At 41.2% G+C, this 22,691-nt stretch overlaps 1 protein-coding gene across 2 annotated transcripts; it reads left to right on the forward strand.

Annotated features, from left to right (window-relative positions):
* Nucleotides 1-166: 166 nt before the first annotated feature.
* On the forward strand, nucleotides 167-22,663 carry ano11 (anoctamin 11). Of its 2 annotated transcripts, none has more exons than XM_040047418.1 (23): nucleotides 167-1,660; nucleotides 2,118-2,244; nucleotides 2,343-2,536; nucleotides 2,649-2,756; nucleotides 3,065-3,201; nucleotides 3,274-3,331; nucleotides 3,416-3,526; nucleotides 3,606-3,771; nucleotides 4,620-4,710; nucleotides 6,202-6,298; nucleotides 6,382-6,525; nucleotides 6,827-6,964; nucleotides 8,072-8,170; nucleotides 11,551-11,653; nucleotides 13,524-13,635; nucleotides 13,739-13,793; nucleotides 13,879-13,976; nucleotides 18,275-18,411; nucleotides 18,565-18,770; nucleotides 18,856-18,992; nucleotides 19,279-19,369; nucleotides 19,778-19,961; nucleotides 21,517-22,663. In XM_040047418.1, exons 1-23 carry the CDS (start codon nucleotides 1,529-1,531, stop codon nucleotides 21,546-21,548), a joined length of 2,757 nt encoding a protein of 918 aa, XP_039903352.1. In that variant the 5' UTR covers nucleotides 167-1,528; the 3' UTR covers nucleotides 21,549-22,663. The 2 variants fall into 2 exon arrangements, with proteins under 2 accessions (XP_039903352.1, XP_039903353.1); XM_040047419.1 differs by having other exon boundaries at nucleotides 19,778-19,909.
* Nucleotides 22,664-22,691: the final 28 nt, after the last annotated feature.

Consider the following 22,691-nt stretch of genomic DNA (forward strand, 5'->3'; position numbering starts at 1 on the left):
ACTGATAGAAAAGGAGGCTGTGATGGTTTATGGCGAAAAAAAGAGGAAATTAAACAAACAGAGATGTTGGATCGATGTTGGGTAAAACATCAGGGGTTTTGACCTCTAGGGAAATTCACAGGAAAAAGTTTAATATGAAAATGAAGATTATGTGCTGTGCCCTAAAGGTTTGTTGTGGATAGCTAAGGTGAGGCTCCAGAGCAGGGGTCTCAAACTCCAGGCCTCAAGGGCCCAGTGTCCTGCAGGTTTTAGATGTGTCCTTGATCCTACACAGCTGATTTAAATGGCGAAATTACCTCCCCAACATGTCTTGATGTTCTTCAGAGGCCTGTTAATGAACTAATCATTTGATTCAGGTGTGTTAATGCAGGGTGAGATCTAAAACCTGCGAGACACCGGCCTCCGAGGCCTGGAGTTCATGACCACTGCTCTAAAGCATCTTTCAAACTCGCCAGTGTTGGCTCCGGCATTGCATTAAAATCCACTCAAAGATACTTGTGATGTCATCATTGTTTTTAAAATAGAGTTTCCCTTTGACAGCACGACTCTGGTTACTGTATGTGTTGTGTTATTCCTTCATACATGTCTCACAGGTTCGACTCTGCTCTGACTGCAGCACTGCAAACAGCATGAAAAGCAGGAAGGCTGCTGGAGGTGGTGTGCCAAAAAGTGACTTAGTTTTATATATCCTTTATTTATCCAGCTAAAAAAGTCTCATTGACAATAATTTATTTATTTCTTCATTTTATATATAACCTCTTCATTCATCCTGTTGACTACAGTATTTCTACCATTATTAGCAAAGTTATTACACAAAAAAACCACACAGAAACATCACTTTTTAGCTAAAAAAAAAAAAAAAACCCTTCTGGTACATGTGGGGCTTCTGGACTCTGAGTATAAACCAACAGCATTTTTAAGTGCGCACGGTTTGTTCTGCGCTTTGAGAAGATCACGTGGGGGTGGTGCTTTGGTACATCCTCCTGTAATTTATGTTAATTATCTGCAGAATTTCAAACCAGTTCAGTGAAGTATATGAAACAGCTTGCGTGGATGAAGGAATACACATTGACTTCAAAGAGAAGAATCCTCTCACAGTGCGTTATGTCCATATAATTATATTATTATAGCACATAAGAGCTTGGACTGCCACTCACTGTTACATTATTTATGAGGTGAAAATGTGCATTTCCCTGCTGAGATGCAGCACAGCACTGTGCGCGGTGTTGCCTGCGTGCTAGATCCATTACGGTATCCACGGCTCTTGCAGTGGAGCAGAGGAGCCTGATGGATGCAGAGATAAAAAGCAGAACGAGGACAAGGGAAGCGTAGATTGCTACAAATGCAGACTTCAGCAGCAGCAGCAGCTTGTTTTTCACTATAGCAAAGACCAGTATCCAGATTTTTTTAAGGCTTTTTTTTGCATCTCTTACCTTCAGCCTGGCTGAAGTTATCTTTGAATTCCTTCAGTACAGATTTCATGTGAAGGCATAGTGTTTGTTTCAAGTCACAGGAGCTTTTTTTTATCATGTTGAGGAAGAGCTCAGAGCGGCTGAAGGGAGACAGAGAGGTCCTCCTGGATCTGGATACTAGGGCTGAAGCACAAAGCACAGAGAGCTATGGGAGCCTGCAGAATGGGAGCTTTATCCCCCCACGATATGTAAGCTCTGCTTTACTTATTTCCTACAATACTGCAGTGTGATATCTCTTCAGCTCACATAAATCTATAAAATCGCATCACTTTCACACAGCAGTTATTCATTATCCTGTTCCCTTTTGGCCTCACTGATTTCTCAGAGATGTGGCAGTGAGTCTTGAGGGGTTTTACCCTTCATGTAATATAAACATGAACACAAGGTACAGTAAGGACACTGATAATGGGTAATGGTGAGGCATGACTTTACTGCACTGAAAGATTGTTTTCGGCTCATCTTTCTGGTCTTATTACTGCAAAGTGGAGGCATGTACTAGCACAAGAATTAAACCTCTCCTCAAAGCCAATTAAACATTCATACACCGAGCGAAAAGGTTCAAATGCAGAAAAGTGAGCAGAGTTTTCGTCAGCAGCTGTCTCTTCACAGAGTTTCATCATATATTAATGGTGGCTCAACTGTCAGCTTGCAGCTGCAGCTGCTGATGGAGATATGGATGGCGATGATCCCATTTATATGCATTCTCCTACAAGAAGTAAGCAACCAGTGCCACAGTTGGGGAATTACTTCAGAGACGGGAGAACTAAGATTGGTAGGCCGCTCGCTTTGCATGAGGTTTCATCAACTCAGTGGTAGGTAGACAAAGTCATTCGTTCATTTAACCTTTCACTCCTCTGGTCTGGGGTGCAGACTTCGTGCTGGTGTGGGAGATTCGTTCACGGAGGAAGCGGCGAGGGAAAGGGACAAATATGGCTACCAGTGAGGAGAGTGAAGCCGTTCCCGCTGAGGAGAGCAGCAGGTCTGAACGAAGGAAAGCACAACTGGCTCAGTGGAGAGAGAAGTTTGTTCAGAACCTGGAGAGTGTTGGCTTGGTCATGGAAAAGGTGTTGTGGACAAGATTAAAGATTATTTATCTTATTATTAAATTTTTAAATCTGTTCATTATTTTTCCTGACTTGTTGATTAACGTCTTCTTTGTTGCCTCTTTACTTGTAGGAGGAAACTGCAAATGAAAAGAAGACCATACACTTTCTCAAAATTAGCGCCCCCTGGGATGTGTTGGTGTGTTATGCTGAGGAGCTTTGCCTTAGAGCTCCACTGCAAGTAAGTACAGCTATTTATTTCTAGGTAGGTTCAATTTAAAGTTATTTGTTACGTGACGTTAAACCCAGTTGATAATAATACTAATTTGGGGAATAAACAAGGACAACTTAATATGAAAGAGCACACTGATGTTTACCAGATAAAGTCTTTACTATCTCACTTTTCTCTTTAATCATGCGAACATTTTCTGATTATCTCTTAAGACAATGAAAACCTGTCATAACTTTTCACTCAGAACCAAAAATGTGCATCTTATGCTGTTCTACAGTAATAGAAGGAGGTCACCTGTATCTGTGTTTGTGTCCCAGGCACAGCAGCATCTAGACCTCAACACATCTGCTCGGGTACTGAGTAAACTATGCATACCTAACGTAATGACGGAGTCTGTGCCTAACAGGCCTCTGGACTATTATACATGTGCCTTTCGCAAGTCAAAGATGAGCAGGTGGGTTAACTTCTGCAAACAGTTGGATCAGATCACTGCTGCGTGTTTTGCTGAATGTACGCCTTTCTTCAGATTCCTTGGCTGGGAAGATCACGATACATATTTCACAAATACGCAGAGGCACCGTGTTGTAAGTAACACAAGTGTGACAATAGCAGTATACTGAATGTATCGGATGTATATTTGAACTAACAGACTGAGAGTTTTATTTCAGGTCTATGAGATTCTTTCCAGGACAGCATATGGGAAAAGGAAGAAGGCTGAAGTCGGAGTGGACAGACTGTTAAATGAAGGGGCGTACACAGCAGCTTTCCCGCTGCATGAGGTGAGTTATTTTTAGCTGTTCTGTACACTGAAATGTGTCGTTTTCTCTTTCTCATTAGCAGCATGTTTTTTCTCTTTAGGGGCCCTTTCAGCTTCCAAAGCACGAGGTCCGACCTGATGAGCTGAACCAGAGGCAGGTTCTCTACTACTACTGGGCCCGCTGGTGCAAATGGTACAAGTATCAACCACTGGACCATATCAGGGAGTACTTTGGAGAGAAGATTGCACTCTACTTTGCCTGGCTGGGTAAATATATATTCTTATTTCTGTTGTTCAAAAAATTTGGCTCATTTTTTACAGATAAAAAGCCCACTCCTTCCTGAATCCAGGAGGATTACTGAATCCAGACCGGAAGGTATCACAATAACTAGTAATGTTAATTAAATATTTAGATTTTGTCATTATTGCTAAAATGAAAACATTATAAATATCTGTGCAACTGTTAAGGTTTTCTCCCTGTCGACAAGTAATTTGAGTTTAATTAACTGCTCAACATAAGCGTTCTATTGATATCTCAGTAATTTTATTACCTTGAAGCACAAACTAAAGCAGTTTTTGCAGATTATTTGGTTGAAATCAATTTAAATTTAGTAGCTAACTATAATTTTATTACAATTCTGGTAATTTGATTTGAGTCTGATGGGGGCCAAAGATTTCTCTATTTAGAAAAAACCCCGCTGTTCATTTTAATAAATGAGAAATACGTGGAGTCTGTATTACACGCCAGAATCATTTAAAATGATTAGAAATGGATCAAAACTAATACAGGACAATAAGCAGAGTGCTCACATGAATTAACATACTGTATGATACAGCAATCTAAGCTACAGCCTCCTGGCACTGACTCCACAGTGAATTGCATCTATTACTTTTTTCTTCCTTTCTTTTTTTACAAAAAGGTGGAAACTCCTTTTTTTAGCAGTGAAATTCTTTTATGAATCTCTGTTAAGAGGAGAGTCTAGTATATGCAAAGGGGCTATACCTGAGCTTGAAACCATTATTGTCAGGATGAAAGTCATCACTGCAGCTGAAATTGAACATCCGTCTTGCACCAGCTGAGAGCTGCAGTCTAATGGAGCTTTTTGTCTCTGCAGGTTTCTACACAGCCTGGCTGCTGCCGGCAGCAGTGGTCGGGACTCTGGTCTTTGTGTCTGGAGTGATGTCCATGGGTACCAACACACCAGCGTGAGTCTGCATCATGTATACATAGCATGTGTTTTATTGTGTAACACAAAATAATTTTAAATGAAATGTCGCATTACAGACACGGCTAGTCACGTGTGACTGCACTCACTTAGATAAGGTATTGTGGTATAGTTGGTGAAGTTTTACACACAGGGGTCAGTTTAAGCAGGCAGTTCAAACACAAGTGAAGCAACCACCGTTTTAATAGACACAAAAACTTGGATCTTGTCTTTAATAATGTATAACATAAAAATCAAACAAATAGGAAACCCTCACACAAAGTTAGTTGCAACTAGTTGCAAACAGTTGCCAAATGTGAAAAAATCCAATGCAGTCATCGGGCAACTATTGATCACCCAGCCCCCCGATCCCTCAATGGAGTTTCAGATGGTAACCAGACACTATGTTTAATTAAACATTAAACATACTTATGCACTGACATATATCACTATTGATAGTGATTCAGCTGAATTTAATGCACACCCACTTGGCTCATAATAAAAATAAACGGGACTAATCATTGTCAGCCAGCTGCTGGCTGCAGTGGCTTCTTAGAGTCTTATTGTTTCAGTGAAGCTGCTGAAATTGGTGCCGTTGTGCCTGTTCAGAAACGTATAGCAAAAACCTTACTGATGTCCAACATAAGAGCCAAAGTTCAGTGCTGTACTTAATGTACACACATGAGATTAGCATTGATTTCTCCTTAGAAAGAAAGCAAATAAGTGTGTTATAGCTTTTGTTTTAAGGGCTGCCACAGTTTCCTGGAAATTAAACTCCACTTACAGACTCTCTCAAACAAGCACAACTTTAGATTCAAATATTTCAAAGCAGAGCGCACTCTGCATAAAGACTCGCTTCACAGCTAGATCATCTACATGTGGGATGTCTGTGCCAGTTTGTCATATATTATTTATTAAGAGTTGGCTCTCCTTTCTGGTTTTTCTTCTCAGTGTAAGTGTAGCCTAGATTGTGTACAGTAATATTGCCTCTGGAACTGTTTACCCTTTTCTGGCTTCATTTCTTAGGGATAAGTCGATATCCTAGTTAAGAGAGTCTGTGGCAGCAAGAAAAAGCAGCCATCTCTAATGGACAATTAGTGCAGAATAATCCTCCTATTAAAAAAAAAAAAAAAAAGAGGAGGAAATAGATCTCGTTGTCAGTCCAGGCTTTATTTGTAGCTGATCCCATGTGCAGTCAGGGTTTCAGTAACTCACTCTATAACTGCAATAAAGGAAAGAGCAGTAGCTTTGTTTCCCGGCAGGAGGTTAGGAGAATGCTTTCCACACCGCTCATCTGTTCCCTGGAAGCAGTGCGTAATAGGTATATGTGCAGCCTTTACATCCATTAGAGTTAATTCTCCCAATCCCTTAGCTCCCACACTGATCATTATTGGGCCTCACAGTTATGTGAGGCCAAATGCGTGTTGCTTTAAAACCTGTAATTAGTGTTATCTCAGGTGTAACTAATCTGTGTCAGTGTGTCTGTCAACAGGGAGGAAATCTGTAACAGTGGAGCTAGCTATACCATGTGTCCACTCTGCAAAACATGTAAGGCCTGGAACATGTCTGAGATCTGCACCTTGACGAAGGTACCAAGCTTTTCGTGGTGAACAAATCGCTGACTCTGCGAAAAAAGACTTGAACCTAATGGTTGTACCTTTCTCTGTTGCAGCTGGGATACTTATTTGACCATCCAGGTACAGTGTTTTTCAGTGTGTTCATGTCATTCTGGGCTGTAACCTTTCTGGAGTACTGGAAGAGAAAAATGGCCACTCTGGCACATCACTGGGACTGTATGGACTTCCATGAAGAGGAGGTATTGGTTGCTTTCAGTATGAGTGTGATCATACTGGTCTTATTCGGTTTAGAGCTCTTAGGTCTGTCATGATTATAGATCCAGTAATACAGTAATGGGCATCATGACTGGTTGCACTTGTTTGCACAGGGATTCTATTTTTTTAATATTTGATTTTAACCTTTACACATGGAAGTTTCAGTTTTGTACAGAGTAAACAAGGTAAACAACAGAGCAAAGACTAAAGTTACAGACCAATCTGTGAACCAGACAAAGCTGGTGAAGAGTGTGTCCAGTGATGATGGTCACTGTTTTCTTTAAGGAGCGTCCTCGGCCGGAGTTTGCAGCCATGGCCCCTACTATGGAGCAAAATCCAGTGACTGGGGTCAAAGAGCCATACTTTCCTGAAAAAACCAGGCTGTCTCGCATGTTCACTGGCTCCATGGTTATCATAATGATGGTGAGGCTATTTAAAATATTTTACATACTGTACTGTTGTTTTGTTGTTTTTGCACTTCAGTAAAAGAAATACTCGAGGTGCATTTTAACACTATGCATTATGTTTAGTTAGGTTCTTAAACGGTTTAATTACCACTATTATTGTCACAATGTAAAATGTCGTTCTAATACAACAGATCCAGATCCGCTCCCGAACAACAGACTTTCTCCTTTTCTCATCATTAATCTCATTGCACATGGTTTCAGTAAGGAGTCTCGGTTTCTCTTGAGCTTTTCCTTTTGTGATTGTGTTGAGAAATAGAGGTGGGGTTAACACCTTTGTGCCATTCCAGTAAATCCTGCATTGTTAACTGAACCCTTTTTAAATAATGAATCCAGGTCACATGCCTACAGGGCCAGATATGATCCCATCATCTCATCCACGCACTTTATGCTGTGTCCAAGATTCACTTCTTTGTAGATGCAGATCTGAGGATCATTTTTCACACACCCTTCTTTTGATGATGGGATTAGAGATGGAAATGTTTTAAAATTCTAATTCTCTTCCCTGTTCAGTAGAAGGATTTTGCTGGAAACATACTGATGTTGTGATAGTTGTGAATTTTGATATAAGGAATGAAAATGTCTGCAAGTTAATTTCCCGAAACTGAAAGGAATAGAATTCACTATTAGACAAAGAAAAGAAATGAATATCATGGTAAAAATGATTCAGCTGTTACTAAACTTTATGGGAATAATACCTGATCCAAGCTCTTGTTGGAAGCTCTTGCTTGCCAATCTTTAGAAAAATCCTACTACTAAATGCTACTGACTTAGAAAAGCATATGCATGTCTAGCACATTCAATTAAAGCCGTCTTTTAAAAACTTTGTTTGTGCTCTGAAAGATGTCAGTCAGGATGTAAGAGATATGGATCAGTTTTATGATGAGCATCATGAGAGCCGCATCCAAAATATGTCGTCTAACAATGAGGATGCTGGACTCTTGACTTCTTGGTCTTATATTATGCTGCATGGTGTTGATGATGACAGCAGACCTTTGTGTGCCTCTGGCTGTGTGCAGCATATTATGTCGCAGCTACAGGTGTGCTTTTCCCCCTCTTCTCTCAGCTGTGTGTGGTGATGATCTTCCTGGTGACGGTGGTCGTGTGCCGTGGTATCATCAGTGTGGTGATATTTCATTCTGGGAGCCCTGTGCTGCGGACAGAGGTACATTACAGCTGTTTCATACTTTGCACAAAGAAATTGGAGGAATACGGTGGCCCTGAGAGGCCAAACGGACTGCAACTTCAGAAAACACTTGCAAAAAGAAAAATGCTGCAAAAAGAAAAACACTTGCAAAAAGAAAAATGCTGCAAAAAGAAAAACGCTGCAAAAAGAAAAATGCTGCAAAAGCACACAAAGCACAACGGAAATAGGAAAAAAGACAACGGAAATGTTTCTGGGGAGACAATAACCGAACGGACCAGTTGCACGAACCAAAACATGTATGTATGGCTGTATCCCAATTCAGGGACTGTTTCCCAATTCAGGGTCTGCAGCCTTAACGGTCCTCAAGGGCCGCGTACTCAAAGACTGCTGAGGCCGGAAGTGCGAGGCTTGTAGGCTTGTGAAATGGGACGGTCTAGCCTCCGTCGCGCTGCCCAGGTTGCCTAGCAACCATGATACTAACAGCTGGAAACGTTTCATACAGCTTTGTTTGACAGAAATGAAGGAGAACATATTTTGTACATTTGTTTCTACATGAGCTTTGTGTGATTTGATAAGTATCTGAGGCTGAGACCACAGGACTGTAAAACATGATTGTTGGGCTTCATTTTTGTACTGAACAGTCATTTAAGATTAGCTAGTAAATAACAATTAGCTAATCTTGTTCATGAGACTAAAGTCATCTCACTTTGGTAATGTAAATATAATATGGCCAATATTATATTAATCATTATTAGTTATTACAGCAGTGAACATGAACTCTGTGCCAAACACTGAGCTTCAGTAAAGATTCAAGTTGCATTTATTTATATTTCCTATCACCTTAAATCTTCACTTAAACACAAGTATCTGTGACAGTGTATATATAGATGTATTATATATAAGAGACAGATATTGTTCTTTTAATATGTTGGCATTACTAAATTTGGCTCAATGCTTACAAATATGTGTAAAAAGAAAATGTACGAGCTGTGAAAACTGTTTCTGATAGAATGAAGAGTAGACTGATATATGAAATATTCCTTTATTGGGTGAGAAAATCAGACCATGTCATAACTGCTTTAAGTCATACAGAATAGATATCAGAGCCTTAAACAGGCTGACTTCTGTTAAATGGGTCAAACTGGGCAGAAAGTACACAAACACATAACATCCTTATAGAATATGATATAACACTATAGATCAACTTACCTCAGAATACATAAAGCATATAAACAATTACAGCAATATGATTCAACAAACACAGTGCTACTGATCCAAAATACTCAAAGCTTCATAGAACTGAAACAAACATTTATTTTTAGCTCCATTCTGCTGCTGATACATACTTTAGGTTTCTGAACATTAAACTTGTTGCTGCCTTTCATAGTGTGTAACTTGAAGGCCCTGAGTACTTTCTCCCACACTGAAAACACTGGGATGATAACATTATTTGAACATTACCTAATAAGACTGATTCAGCACAGACAGTTATGTTAAACTTTCCTAGCAGTCCTTCACAAACAGGGAACAGTCTGTCTATTCTCTCCATCTGTCAGCTGCTGCTGGCTCTTCCTCCTCCTCTTCCTCACACACTGCTGAGTTTGTCCTGGTGGATCATCAGGGGTGCAAAGCCTCACACATGATGTGCAGCAGTGGGTCCCTCAGTCTGTCCTCACTCTGGACACTTGCAGTTGTCACACATGGAAATCAAATGTGTGATAAGCTGCAGGATTCAAACACAAGTGTAACTTATAAATACATGTTCATACTTTTATTCCACAATCAGAGAGAAAGAAATGGAGAGAGAGTGCAGGACAGACAGACAGGTGGCAGTCTCAGGTGTATACACTGCTACAAAACAGCACAAGAGATGGAGGATTTAGTGTTTGTGTTATTACGAGTGCTAAACAAGAAGAGTTCCCAGATGGTACAGTGAACACATGTGTGACTGCTGTGATTAAAGCATCTTTCTTTCAGCTTAACGAGTGAACCGTCAGCTCGTTCAAACACACATTAAAGTCCGTTTGGCTCGACACCACCGAACAGAGGCAGCAATATAACATAGCGAACATTAACAGTGCAGTGAATCCTGCTTGTGCCGTGATATTCAGGACTGCAAACTGAGCAGCATCACTGACTTTCAGCCTGTTGTGTTTGTGGATATATGACTGACTTTAATTATCCACAAAATCATCACATTCTCTGTAAGATTAAGGTCGACTATCTAACGGCTAACATTTGCACATAAATAAGTGACATAATATTCAGAACTTACTTTTGAAAGTTTACTCTTTGGCCGCTCCACTTCTTTGAAGTGTCTCCCAGTCCCAGTGCACTTGTTAGCATGTTTTGATTCGTGCAACTGGTCCGTCCGGTTATTGTCTCCCCAGAAACATTTCCGTTGTCTTTTTTCCTATTTCCGTTGTCTTTTTTCCTATTTCCGTTGTGCTTTGTGTGCTTTTGCTGCGTTTTTCTTTTTGCAGCATTTTTCTTTTTGCAAGTGTTTTTCTTTTTGCAGCATTTTTCTTTTTGCAAGTGTTTTTCTTTTTGCAGCATTTTTCTTTTTGCAGCATTTTTCTTTTTGCAAGTGCTTTCTGAAGTTGCAGTCCGTTTGGCCTCTCAGGGCCACCGTAGGAGGAGCACATTGGAGCTTTTTTCCAAAAAGAAAACTGTTAATAAGAAGAGAATGCAATTATTAAATTATTAAAAATGATCACAATCACATTTTAATATAACATTTTCGTTTTTTGGGCATCACAGTGGTGCAGTGGTGGTGGAATCCACTGGCCATTTGGGGACTTTCTGTATGGAGGCCCCAGACCCATACATCCCCATACTGTGTGGGTTCTCTCTGGGTGCTCTGGCTTCATCCCACAGTCCAAAGACATGCATGTTAGGTTAACTGGTGAATATAAAATTGGCCATAGGTGTGAAAGTGAGTGTGAATGGTTGTCTGTTTCTCTGTTTAAGCCCTGTGGTTGACTGGCTCCCTTTCCAGGGAGTAGCCCCACCCTTTGTCCTGTGACAGATGTGATAGGCTCCAGTCAACAATCATGACCGTTCAGTCTTGGTTTTCTTCTTTGTCCACTGTGTACAGAAATTTATGCTGACACTTTTTTATCATATTATGTAACACATATGATCTGCAGTCAAATTCTCATATTTACATTATACCAAGAAACAGCTCAGTGTTACTAACTTTACACATTTTTTTGCCATTCTCCCAACTTTTACTGCCATCAAATTGAGTTCACGTGGTCAAAAAAGATCAACATTTGAGTTGTGTTGTGTTGGCACTGTTTTTTAATTAAATATATTTGCACATGTTTAAATGATTTTGCAAATTACTGCATTTTATTTATCATACAAACATTCATGCATTTAATTTCCTCCCCCAGGCAGGGACCATAGCCAACATCTCCAGCAGTATTGTAAATCTGGGGCTCATACTGCTGATGGGCCAGGTCTACACCGCATTAGCTGAGCAACTCACTAAATGGGGTAAGAATTAATGCTGCTCTCACACACCTCAAACCTCTGTGGTGTATATTGTTATCAGCTTTGTACTTGATTGCCACTAACTAAAAGCTCAGACTTCTCCAGAGCAGGTGAATCTCTTCAGTTGGATCCTGATGGTTATTGTTTCTGTCAAAGTAGCTGCATCATGTTGCTGAATTATGGGACTGTAAAGTACAGGTACAGAGGGCATAAAAAGTCTACACACAAAAAATATTTCAAAAAAACCTAAAACAATGTGGTTGGACACGTCTGCACGCCTTCTTATAATTAGGGGTAAGATTAATCACATGTGAATTCATATTAAACATTAGTCATCAGTTAAAGTGACTCATTAAAATCAAATGAAGTTCAGCTGTTTTTGTAGGATTTTCCTGATGTGTACCTTGTGGCATCTTACAACAAAATTTGTGATCTGCAAATAACTTACAAACACATCAAACTGATCTCATTGCTGAAAATAGATGAAAAAAAACCCCCATTACTGCCAGAACTGAGGGAAAGACAAGAAGATAACTGGCCAGGGAGGTTTACAGGAACATTAAATGAGCTGCAGGAATTTCTGGCAAGAGCTGGTTGTGTACTACATGTGACAACAATCTCAAGTTAAACACACACATGATATACATACATCAGAGCGTCCACAAGCATGTAGGTTTTGTGTCATGATCTGATGAGGCCAAAGTTGAAGGTTTTAGCAGTGATTCCTTGAGATATGTTTGACACAAAAACAGAAGTTCACATCACCAGAGAAAAAATGTACCTGCAATGAAGCATGGTAGTGATAACATCGTGCTTTGGGGCTGTTTTTCTTCATCTGGAACTACAGTAGGGCTTTAGTCAAGCTGGGAGGATTTATGAACAGTACTAAAATAGCAATCATTTTTCACAAAAAACCCCTTCAGGCATCTGCTAGAAAACTGAAGATCAAGAGGATTTGGACCTTGTAGCACAACAGCAGCAACCAGCTGCATATATCCAGATCATCAAAATAACTGATTCACCAAAAAAATGAGCCAGCCTGAGTACAGATTCAGATCCTGCTGAAAAACTGCGGAGTGACCTGAAGAGGACTGTGCTCAAAAGATGGCGCCATAATCTGAAAAACTTGGAGTGTTTTTACAGAGAAGAGAAGGGCAAATTATGAAGACGTGCCATGCTAACAACTAACCAAAAAGACTGACTACTGTAATAAAATGAAAAGGTGCTTCAACAAAGTTGTTAGTTTAACCCTTTAACTCACAGTGTACCATATTTGATACATGATTTTTCATGAGTTCTTGAGATGTTCACATGATCAGTGTGCAAAAACTCTGCTTAATTTTTTAGGCAATAAATAAGAATAAATAAATAATAATTTTCTGACAATTATTTCATGGGTCAGGCTTTAAATAGCTAAGGATGTGCATATTTATGCAACCAGATTGTTGTAAAAATTTTAGTGTACATGTTTAACCCCTCCAAAAAGATTGTAACTGTTAATCTTGATGTTTAAATAGTTTAGCCACTGTTTAAAATGGATATCTGTAGGATTGTTGATGATGTATCCAGCAGAGTATTTGTAGAATTATCTCATTTCAGTCAAGAAAGTATGATAGACAATCATATTCGCTGCTGATTCTTGATTGTTGTAAAAAAAACAAAAAAACAAAAAACACCGCAAATTAATCAAAATAAAATAGTTTACACTGTGGTTTCCCTTTTTTCTTAGTTTTGACTACCTGTAAACCAGTTATCATAATATTTTGTTATCTATATAAAAATCACTTTGAAGTCATTTAAACTGTCTAAGTGAAAACAAAGGCAACATTGTCTTGATGTCTTTAACACTGTGTTTTTGTGCGATGTGTTGCAGAGATGCACAGAACACAAACCCAGTATGACAACGCTTTCATCTTCAAGGTGTTCATCTTCCAGTTTGTCAACTTCTACTCGTCTCCCTTTTATGTGGCTTTCTTTAAAGGAAGGTGAGACACACGAGTCACAACAGACACACAGGATAATCATGAAAAGATGAAGACACTGAGACAAAGAAAGTATTTAAGGTGCCACTGATCTCTCTGTGATTAGGTTTGTGGGTTACCCTACCAACTACGGGACCTTGTTTGGGATGAGAAATGAAGACGTGAGTGATTTAGAGAGCCTGTAATGTACCAGCATGTGAAAATGATGCCCCCATAGTGTCATGTCTGTGTGTCTTTGCGTTACAGTGTGGTGCCGGGGGTTGCCTCATTGAATTGGCTCAACAACTTTTCATCATAATGGTGGGAAAACAGCTCATCAACAACGTTCAGGAGTTCATCCTACCGTGCGTTGCTACACTTTTAGCTTTTATGGGTTTTTTTATGTATATGTTTTATGTTTTTATAGAAAAATGTTCTGTTGTCAATCTCCAGCATATTTAAACATCCTTTATTCTTCCTTTATTTACATCCTTTATTATTTATTTAAAAGCTTTCGTGGTTTACCAGGACATCTTACTTTTTAGAGAAAAAATTTCAGGAGTAAATTTTTTCTGCAATAAAATAATAATTAAACAAATTAGATTCAAACACATGAGCAATAAGTACAGTGACTGTCAAATACAACTGAAAAGATTAAAGCAGAGTTAGGATAAAAGCTAAAACTGGTACAGATGTGGGAGATGCATAAAAGTAGCTGTGCTGTGTCATATTGTTCCACAGTTCCAGCTGTTTAGTGCAGTAAATCTCATCCATGTGCCTCTGCACCATCAGCTGTGTGTGACTGTTTAAGACTTACTGCAGACAGTAAGTGTAAAATAAGGGCAGCAGAGGAGCAGTTCAGTAAATACGCTTAAAACCTCTGGCAAAATTATGTAATCATCACTCTTGAGGATCCAGCTCTTTTACTTTGTAGCACATAAACAAATCACAGATATGATGACAGAAATTATTGCTATACATGAAAAATAAATGGGCAGAAACAGGAGCCAACATTTGTTACAGAACTGTCAGAAACAGGCTGAATGAAATGAGATTTACACGCAGAGAAGCCAAACACAAGCCAGCGCTTACAGTGGGCCAAAGAGGGGCAGTCGTGGACTGTGTTAACTGATGTTAGTGATGAATCATAAATGTGGAGTGGCCAAGGGGATGATGCTGGAAATTTGGTCTTGTGCTGCTGCAGTGAAACAGACAAAGATGACTGCATGAAGAAAACAAGCACATTTCCCCACTCAGTGGTGGGGCGGCATGTGTTGTAAAAGATGAGAGGGGATTGCAGTCATTACATCAGCAACAAATGCTTCCAGTGATAGAAAATAGGTTTGGTTAACTAATTCCAACTGAAAGTCTATGGTGGTTATTGGGGAACAATGATTGCTGTTCAGCTACAAAAAATTAGTCCTGTGTCATATCTGTGATGTAATGAACATCCTCTAAATGTGCTGTTTCTGTCATTTTTGCCATTGCATGTTACAATGCATACTAACATAAATCCTTATCCTGATTCCATCGAATGATCAGGTGACCCTGGAGTTATCAGAATCAGAATCAGAATCAGAAAGGGTTTATTGCCAGATGTTGAGGAGGTTTACAACATTAGGAAATTGCTGCGGTGCTTCAGTGCAACATACTGTCATAAAAATATAAAATAAGAATAAGAATTAAAAGTGCTAAGTGGATAGATATATACATGATATATACATGAGTGCAGGTGGTGGTCAGTGCCAAACATGGAATGATGCAGTGAACACAGCGTAGGGTCATGTGTTAGTGGTGGGAACAGTCATATGGTTATTGTTCATGTGTCCGACAGCAGAGGGGAAGAAACTGTTCTTATGGCGAGAGGTTCTGGTGCGAATGGACCGGAGCCTCCTGCCTGAGGGGAGCAGGTCAAACAGACTGTGTCCAGGGTGAGAAGGGTCAGCTGAGATCCGAGCTGCATGCCGCAGTGTCCTGGAGGTGTACAGGTCCTGCAGAGATGGGAGTCTGCAGCCAATCACCTTCTCAGCAGAGCGCACAACACGCTGCAGTCTCTGTTTGTCCCTGATAGTGGCTCCAGCGTACCACACAGTGATGGAGGAGGTGAGGATGGACTCGATGATTGCAGTGTAGAACTGCATCATCGTCCATGTTGGCAGGTTGAATTTCTTCAGCTGCCTCAGGAAGTACATCCTTTGCTGGGCTTTTTTAATGACGGAAGTGATGGTGGGCTCCCACTTCAGGTCCTGGGTGATGGTGGTACCCAGGAAGCGGAACGAGTCCACAGAGGTGATAGGGGTGTCAGTCAGGATGATGGGGGGGAGTGGAGCTGTGTGCTTCCTGAAGTCCACAATAATCTCCACTGTCTTCTGGGCATTCAGCACCAGGTTGTTGTGGCTGCACCAGGACACCAGACGTTCAACCTCCCTCCTGTAGGCAGACTCATCCCCGTCCGAGATGAGTCCGATAACGGTGGTGTCATCTGCAAACTTGATTAGCTTGACAGACTGGTGGGTGGAGGTGCAGCAGTTGGTGTACAGGGAGAAGAGCAGAGGAGAAAGAACACAGCCCTGAGGGGAGCCGGTGCTGATGGTCCGGGAGTCCGAGACATTCTTTCCCAGCCTCACATGCTGCTTCCTGTCCGTCAGAAAGTCAGTGATCCACCGGCAGATGGGATCAGGCACATTCATCTGGGAAAGCTTGCCTTGGAGATGGTCTGGAAGGATGGTGTTGAAGGCAGAGCTGAAGTCCACAAACAGGATCCTGGCGTAGGTTCCTGGGGAGTCCAGATGCTGCAGGATGAAGTGTAGGGCCATGTTGATGGCGTCATCTACAGACCTGTTGGCTCTGTATGCAAACTGCAGGGGGTCCAGGAGGGGGGCCGTGAGGGTCTTGAGATGGGAGAGAACTAGGCGCTCAAATGACTTCATGACCACAGATGTCAGAGCCACGGGTCTGTAGTCATTTAGTCCAGTGATCCTAGGTTTCTTGGGGACAGGGATTATGGTGGAGGACTTGAAGCAGGCAGGCACATGACATGCCTGCAGTGAGGAGTTGAAAATGCCAGAAAACACTGGGGCCAGCTCGTTTGCACAGTGTCTGAGGGTGGCAGGAGACACACCGTCTGGGCCGGGAGCTTTTCGAGCATTCAGATTCTTAAACTGCTTCCTCACATCTGCTTCATGAATATGAAGAGTTGTGGTGGGGGGAGGTGGTGTGAAATCCTCTTTTGTGTGGGGTGAGGAGGGGGGTGTTGCAGGTGAAGTGATTGAAGGTGGTGATGGCTCTATGGAGGGGGGAGAGGTGAGGGAATGAGTGTCCAAAGTGTCTCTATTGTTGGGGCCGTTGGAGGTGTGAAGGCTGCCTGATGGCTCGTCAAAACGGCAGTAGAAGTTGTTGAGGGTGTTGGCCAAGAGCAAGTCGTCAGTGGAGTGGGGGGTTTTAGGCTTGTAGTTGGTGATATTCCTAAAACCTTTCCACACAGAGGCCGAGTCATTCTCTGAGATCTGCTGCTGCATCTTCTCAGAGTGCTGATGTTTAGCAATGTCCACTTCTTTAGTGAACCTGTACTTGGCCTCTCTGTAGCAGTCCCTGTCTCCGCTTCTGAACGCCTTACTCTTTTCCAGCCACAGCTTTTTGAGTTTAGGAGTAAACCAGGGTTTGTCATTGTTATAACTCACCCTGGTGCGTGATGGCACAATGCTGTCCTCACAGAAGTGGATATAGGAGGTGACAGTGTCCGTAAACTCGTCCAAGCTGTTAGAAGCAGCCTTCATTGTGTCCCAGTCTGTAGACTCCAAACACGTGCGAAGCTCCTCCACAGCCTCGTTGCTCCACAGTTTTTTAGTCCTCACGACAGGTTTGGAGAGCTTCAGCCTCTGTCTGTACGCGGGGATTAGGTGGATCATGACGTGATCAGAGAGTCAGAGTGAAGCACGGGGCACCGCACGATAGGCCCCGCTGATCGTGCTGTAACAGTGGTCTAATGTCCTCTCCTCTCTGGTCGGGCATTTAATATACTGCTTGTATTTGGGAAGCTCATGGCTCAGATTGGCTTTGTTAAAGTCCCCAAGAGCAATGATGAGAGAGTCCGGGAATGTCCGCTCCATGTGCAGTATCTGCTCCGCGAGTGCGCACTGAGCTGCCTGCGCATCTGCGTCTGGCGGGATGTAAACAGCGGCCAGGATGAATGAAGCAAACTCCCGCGGAGAATAAAACGGTTTGCAGTGAATGAAAAGGTTATGCTCCAATAGGCCCAGGCTGCTGGGACGTTCCCTCTTCACTCACTTCTTTTCACTCTCTGCATGGTTTTGCACCACGTGTCTATTTAGTCATTAGCCGTTATTAAACTCTGGCACTTTCTCCCATAGTTATCTCTTTTCTCCTGTTTCTGCTGTCTTCTCCCATGCCATCACCCCCAAGTGGTCGCGGCAGATGGCTGCTCTTCCCTGAGCCTGGTTCTGCTGGAAGTGTCTTCCTGTCAAAAGGGAGTTTTTCCTTCCCTCTGTTGCCAAATGTTTGCTCACAGGGGTTGTCTGTTGTTGGGGTTTCTTTCGAATAGTTTTTTGGTTTTAACCTTAGAGTATAAAGCACCTTGAGGCGAATGTGTGCCTTTATAAATAAAACTGAATTAAACCGAAAATGACTTTTTCTTCCCTAACAGTAAAGTGAAGGCCTGGCGCCAGAAGAGAACTCTGGCAAAAGTGCTGGGTGGCAAGGCATCCCATGAGCCTCGGCGCTGGGAAGAGGATTACCAGCTGGTTGAGTGTGAGGGCCTGTTCGAAGAGTACCTGGAGATGGGTGAGTATCCATATCTGGATTTAGAGACTTTAATATCACTGCATTCAACCGGATCGCCAGTTCAGTCCAACTAAAAATTCACACATAGATAATATCCATTTTGATGAAAAAATGCAAAGATTAATTATCTAATTTTAATTTCATGTGCTGCAGTGCTCCAGTTTGGGTTCATTACTATCTTTGTGGCGGCGTTCCCCCTCGCTCCGCTCTTCGCCCTCCTTAACAACTGGGTGGAGATTCGTTTGGATGCACACAAGTTTGTGTGCGAGTACCGCCGGCCGGTGGCTGAACGTGCACAAAACATCGGAGTGTGGTTTAACATACTGGAAGCTTTGTCACACCTGTCTGTCATTGCCAATGTGAGTTCATGTCTAATACATTATTGCCAGACTACATAGCAATATGAGAAAAAAAGAACATTTATTATCTTTTATTCTTTTTCAGGCTTTCCTAATAGCGTTCACTTCAGATTTTTTACCTCGCCTGCTGTATCAGTACAAATTTGACAATGATCTCAACGGATACGTCAACTTCACCCTGGCTTACGCCCCACTCAACTACACAGAGTACCCTATGTGCAGGTATGCTGCTTTGATCTTTCTTTTTATGCTCCTTTTTATTCCTTCATCTTATGTGTCAAGTTCAACTTCTCATATATGGTTACTTTGGTGTTGCTAAGCAACATTTAAGTTTCTTAACATTTAAGTTAAGTGTGTTCATGTCATAGCCTTGGCCAACAGTGGGTGATATTACTGAATATTAAGACTGTTCTTTTCATGTGCTGCTGCTGTATATTATACACACCAAGTATTACAAATATTTCTTGTTGTAACTTTGTAACAAACTATGTTTGTTGGGGTTTTTCAGATACAAAGCATTCAGAGACAACAATGGAAACTACACACTGTTTTACTGGGAGCTCCTGGCAGTCAGACTTGGCTTTATTATTGCATTTGAGGTATGACGGAAGCTTCCTAGCATCTCTATTTACTTCATTTTGCCTGTTTTAGTGGTTTTACCTTTGTTTAGTATTGCCTTTTCACTGACACCTCTATGCCAGTTCTGCTTGTTTGGACAAATTCTAATGATTTAGTTCTCTTTTACCGTTTTGTTTCCATCTGCATCACTTTTTATTCTCTCTCTATCTACCTCCTCTCTGCCATTTCCTCACAGTTATTTGTTAATGCTCACCTGAGAGAGAAGAAATTATTCACCAGTTGTACAAATTATGTGGAAAATAAAACTATAAGTACTGTTTTTCCATTTTCATGCTTGAAGATCAGCTGTCTGTTTGCTTAAAATTAATAACAATTTGTGATGTGGAGATTGTTCACACTGTTCTTGCTGTTGTTCTTACTGTCACCAGCACGTGGTGTTCTTCGTGCTGCGAGCCATTGACTGGATTGTACCCGATGTTCCCGAGTCCCTGGAGCTGAAGATGAAGAGGGAGCGCTACCTGGCTAAGCAAGCTCTGGCTGAAAACCAGGAGGCCCTGTTGGTGAGTCGAGCCCGAGCGGCCGCCGCTGCCACTCCAGGCACCTCCAGCCCAGGTCAGTAAGAACATGGGACGCACACACACAAGGTCATGCAGCACACACTTCTCCATATAAAGTAAATCTAGTTAACAATGACCAGGTAAATATGTTCATATTAAACTCACTTTAATCATCTTTTGGATACAAATTTGTGTGTCTGAGAGCAGAAAAAAAATAAAAACAAGTCTTTTCTATTAGAAGTTTCTAATAAAATGTTACCGTGCTTCCTTGTCAGCTGCATGATAAACAAATCCTCTGCAGTGTGTTTCCACGTAGGTGATCCATGCAGTGTCAAACCTGTCACTGTCTCTGACACGGCAGATTCACACTAATAAATTCCACAATTGAAAGGCTTTTAAGAGCTCACCCACCCACCTGCAAAGCACCTGCGGCTATACTGGCTGTCATAAACTCGCTGCGTACAGCATGATCATTAGAGGTAATCTATGTGGGATCAGTGCCAAATATGTCGCTTGATTGCATCGCCAGACTTTGTGACCTGATGTGTGTTGGCATGGGTTATTTCATCCATCAGCACTTCTGTTCAGGTTGGACTTTAAATAAAATGAAAAATCATTATGTTCAGCAAAACTAAGCAGCTTAACACGTCACATGTCAAATTTCATATTCTGCCCACGGGGATCGAGCGATGATTGTGGGGTATAGACTGTCATAGTGTGTATATTCATCCTCACCTGTATGTGTGTGTGTGTCCCCTTTGTTCTGGCCCACGCTGTTGTCATGTGTCTCATGTAGTGAATGTTGCTGGATGAGGACAGGTAAGTACAGCACAGGTAAGTGAATGGCATTCCTAAAAAGGATGTCATGATTTCAGTTCAGAAATATTGGTATTAATTTATATTTTTAAGCCGATCCTGTGATCATTTAAAGTCTGATTTTCTTTTGTTGTTTAATCAAAAGTTATAATGTAGTACATGTAAGTCAGCAAAACATCTGTAAGACGTCAGTGGGCCCAGAGTTGCTCGCTGTTATGGTGATTATTCATCTCCATATCACATTAGTTAGTCTCTGTTTTGAAGCTGCTTATTTTATTTGCTGATCCAAGTTAATAGCTAGCTCTTTCCTCAACATTACTAACTAATACTAATTACTAATACTACTACTCCCTGTGGTTTCATTGCATTTGGGATGCACAGGTTTTGGATTGGAGTCTGAAAACTTGATTACAGCAGGTGGCATTGTGGGATTTTTATATCCTCTAACTCCCCTAAAGTCACATTTTGTTTAGTTTAATTTAGAACTAGATCAACACTGTGTGAATTTAATGTGCATATTTGCTCTTCGAAGATAAAAAGCAACCATTTTATTAGATGTGAGGCCTACAGCACATACAGACTAAGGACTTTGGCATCTGAAATTATTTATTACATTTCATTGTGTAACCAGTTTATTTAGTGTTGTAGTTACCTGATATGATAGCTGCAGCAAAAGTATCTGTGTCAGCTTTTTCATCCTCTGTACCTCTTATTGTAGTCAGTCTAACACAACTAACTCTTTTTCTTGTCTTTCTGCTTCTTTCCTGTTACTTCTTCCATTGCCTCCTCTGAAGGAAGTGACACGTCCCTTGGAAACATGAGTTAGGATTCCTCTGTGGAAAAGAAGCAGTGGGACTGAACGCTGGTGGAATATGAGACTTTCCTTTGTATCTCGGATAAGTGAAATTTTCCCAAGAAAGTGGAATACTGTCTTGGGATTGGTTTTCATATCACTAATACATATTCATCTGCACAGATACGTGATAAGCAGGTGTGCTTCCTTCTTCATATGGACATTTCTCCAACATATTTGGGATTTTTTTCAATCTCATGGTTATTGCAACATTATCAGAGTCTGATGTTACTGGAGCAAAGGGCATGAATTTATAAAGCATAAATCTATGTATTGCTAAATAATTAAGCAACGTATGTGGGGAAAATTAGTATGTTGATTGGCTTCCACTAGCTGCAGCATGCACTGTTAATGCTACCTGACTCCACGCAGGTGTGGGACTTACTTGCAGTACTGTGTGTGTATCCCATGCAGCCTCAGATTGACTTCAAAGTCTGACAACATGAACTATTTAAATGATGCCAAATGTTGTATTGACAGAGCATAGTTTGAAATTGCATAAATTCCAATTTGCAGTGTTTTTCTTGGAGTTACTGTTGGGATACCCAGAGGACCTGAAATGTAATGAAGTTGGATTACACCTTGACTCTGCAAAAGCTCATCCTGAATATTTTGGGGGGGCTTTATAAAACTCCTCTGAAGGGACAGAAGGCTTCAAACAAAGGAGTGCACAGGATCAGTAGTGCCACTCATGGAAAGAAAACAGACTTTTATGTGTGAGCTCGGCAGACTGCCTCTTTAATGTGTATTGTTATTATCTTTATGACGAATGCTGACTTGAGGTCAAAGTTCACCTTTCTTGGACAAACTGTTACAACAAGATCAACAGAGTCAACAGTGCTTTGGGGGTTTTTGCTCCTCATTTTCACAAAGCTGGCATTGTTCACTGACTGTATTATCATCACATAGTTTATGCTGCGTTTTCACTCAGCACCAAGCATGAAAGTCTTTTCTACGTGAATGTCCTGCACAGTATGGCTGTACAGTACTGTAAACAGGAGTGAAACGGCACCTGAGCAGAGGCCATATTTTACATATGAGCTGTTTTGTCATTTTTGATCAAATAAATCTAGTTTGACGAACGCAAACACCTCCTCGATGTGGGATTCACAGCCT

The sequence above is a fragment of the Simochromis diagramma genome, unplaced genomic scaffold, assembly GCF_900408965.1.
Source record: "Simochromis diagramma unplaced genomic scaffold, fSimDia1.1 OVJJ01000387.1, whole genome shotgun sequence".
Classification (NCBI taxonomy): Eukaryota; Metazoa; Chordata; class Actinopteri; order Cichliformes; family Cichlidae; genus Simochromis; species Simochromis diagramma.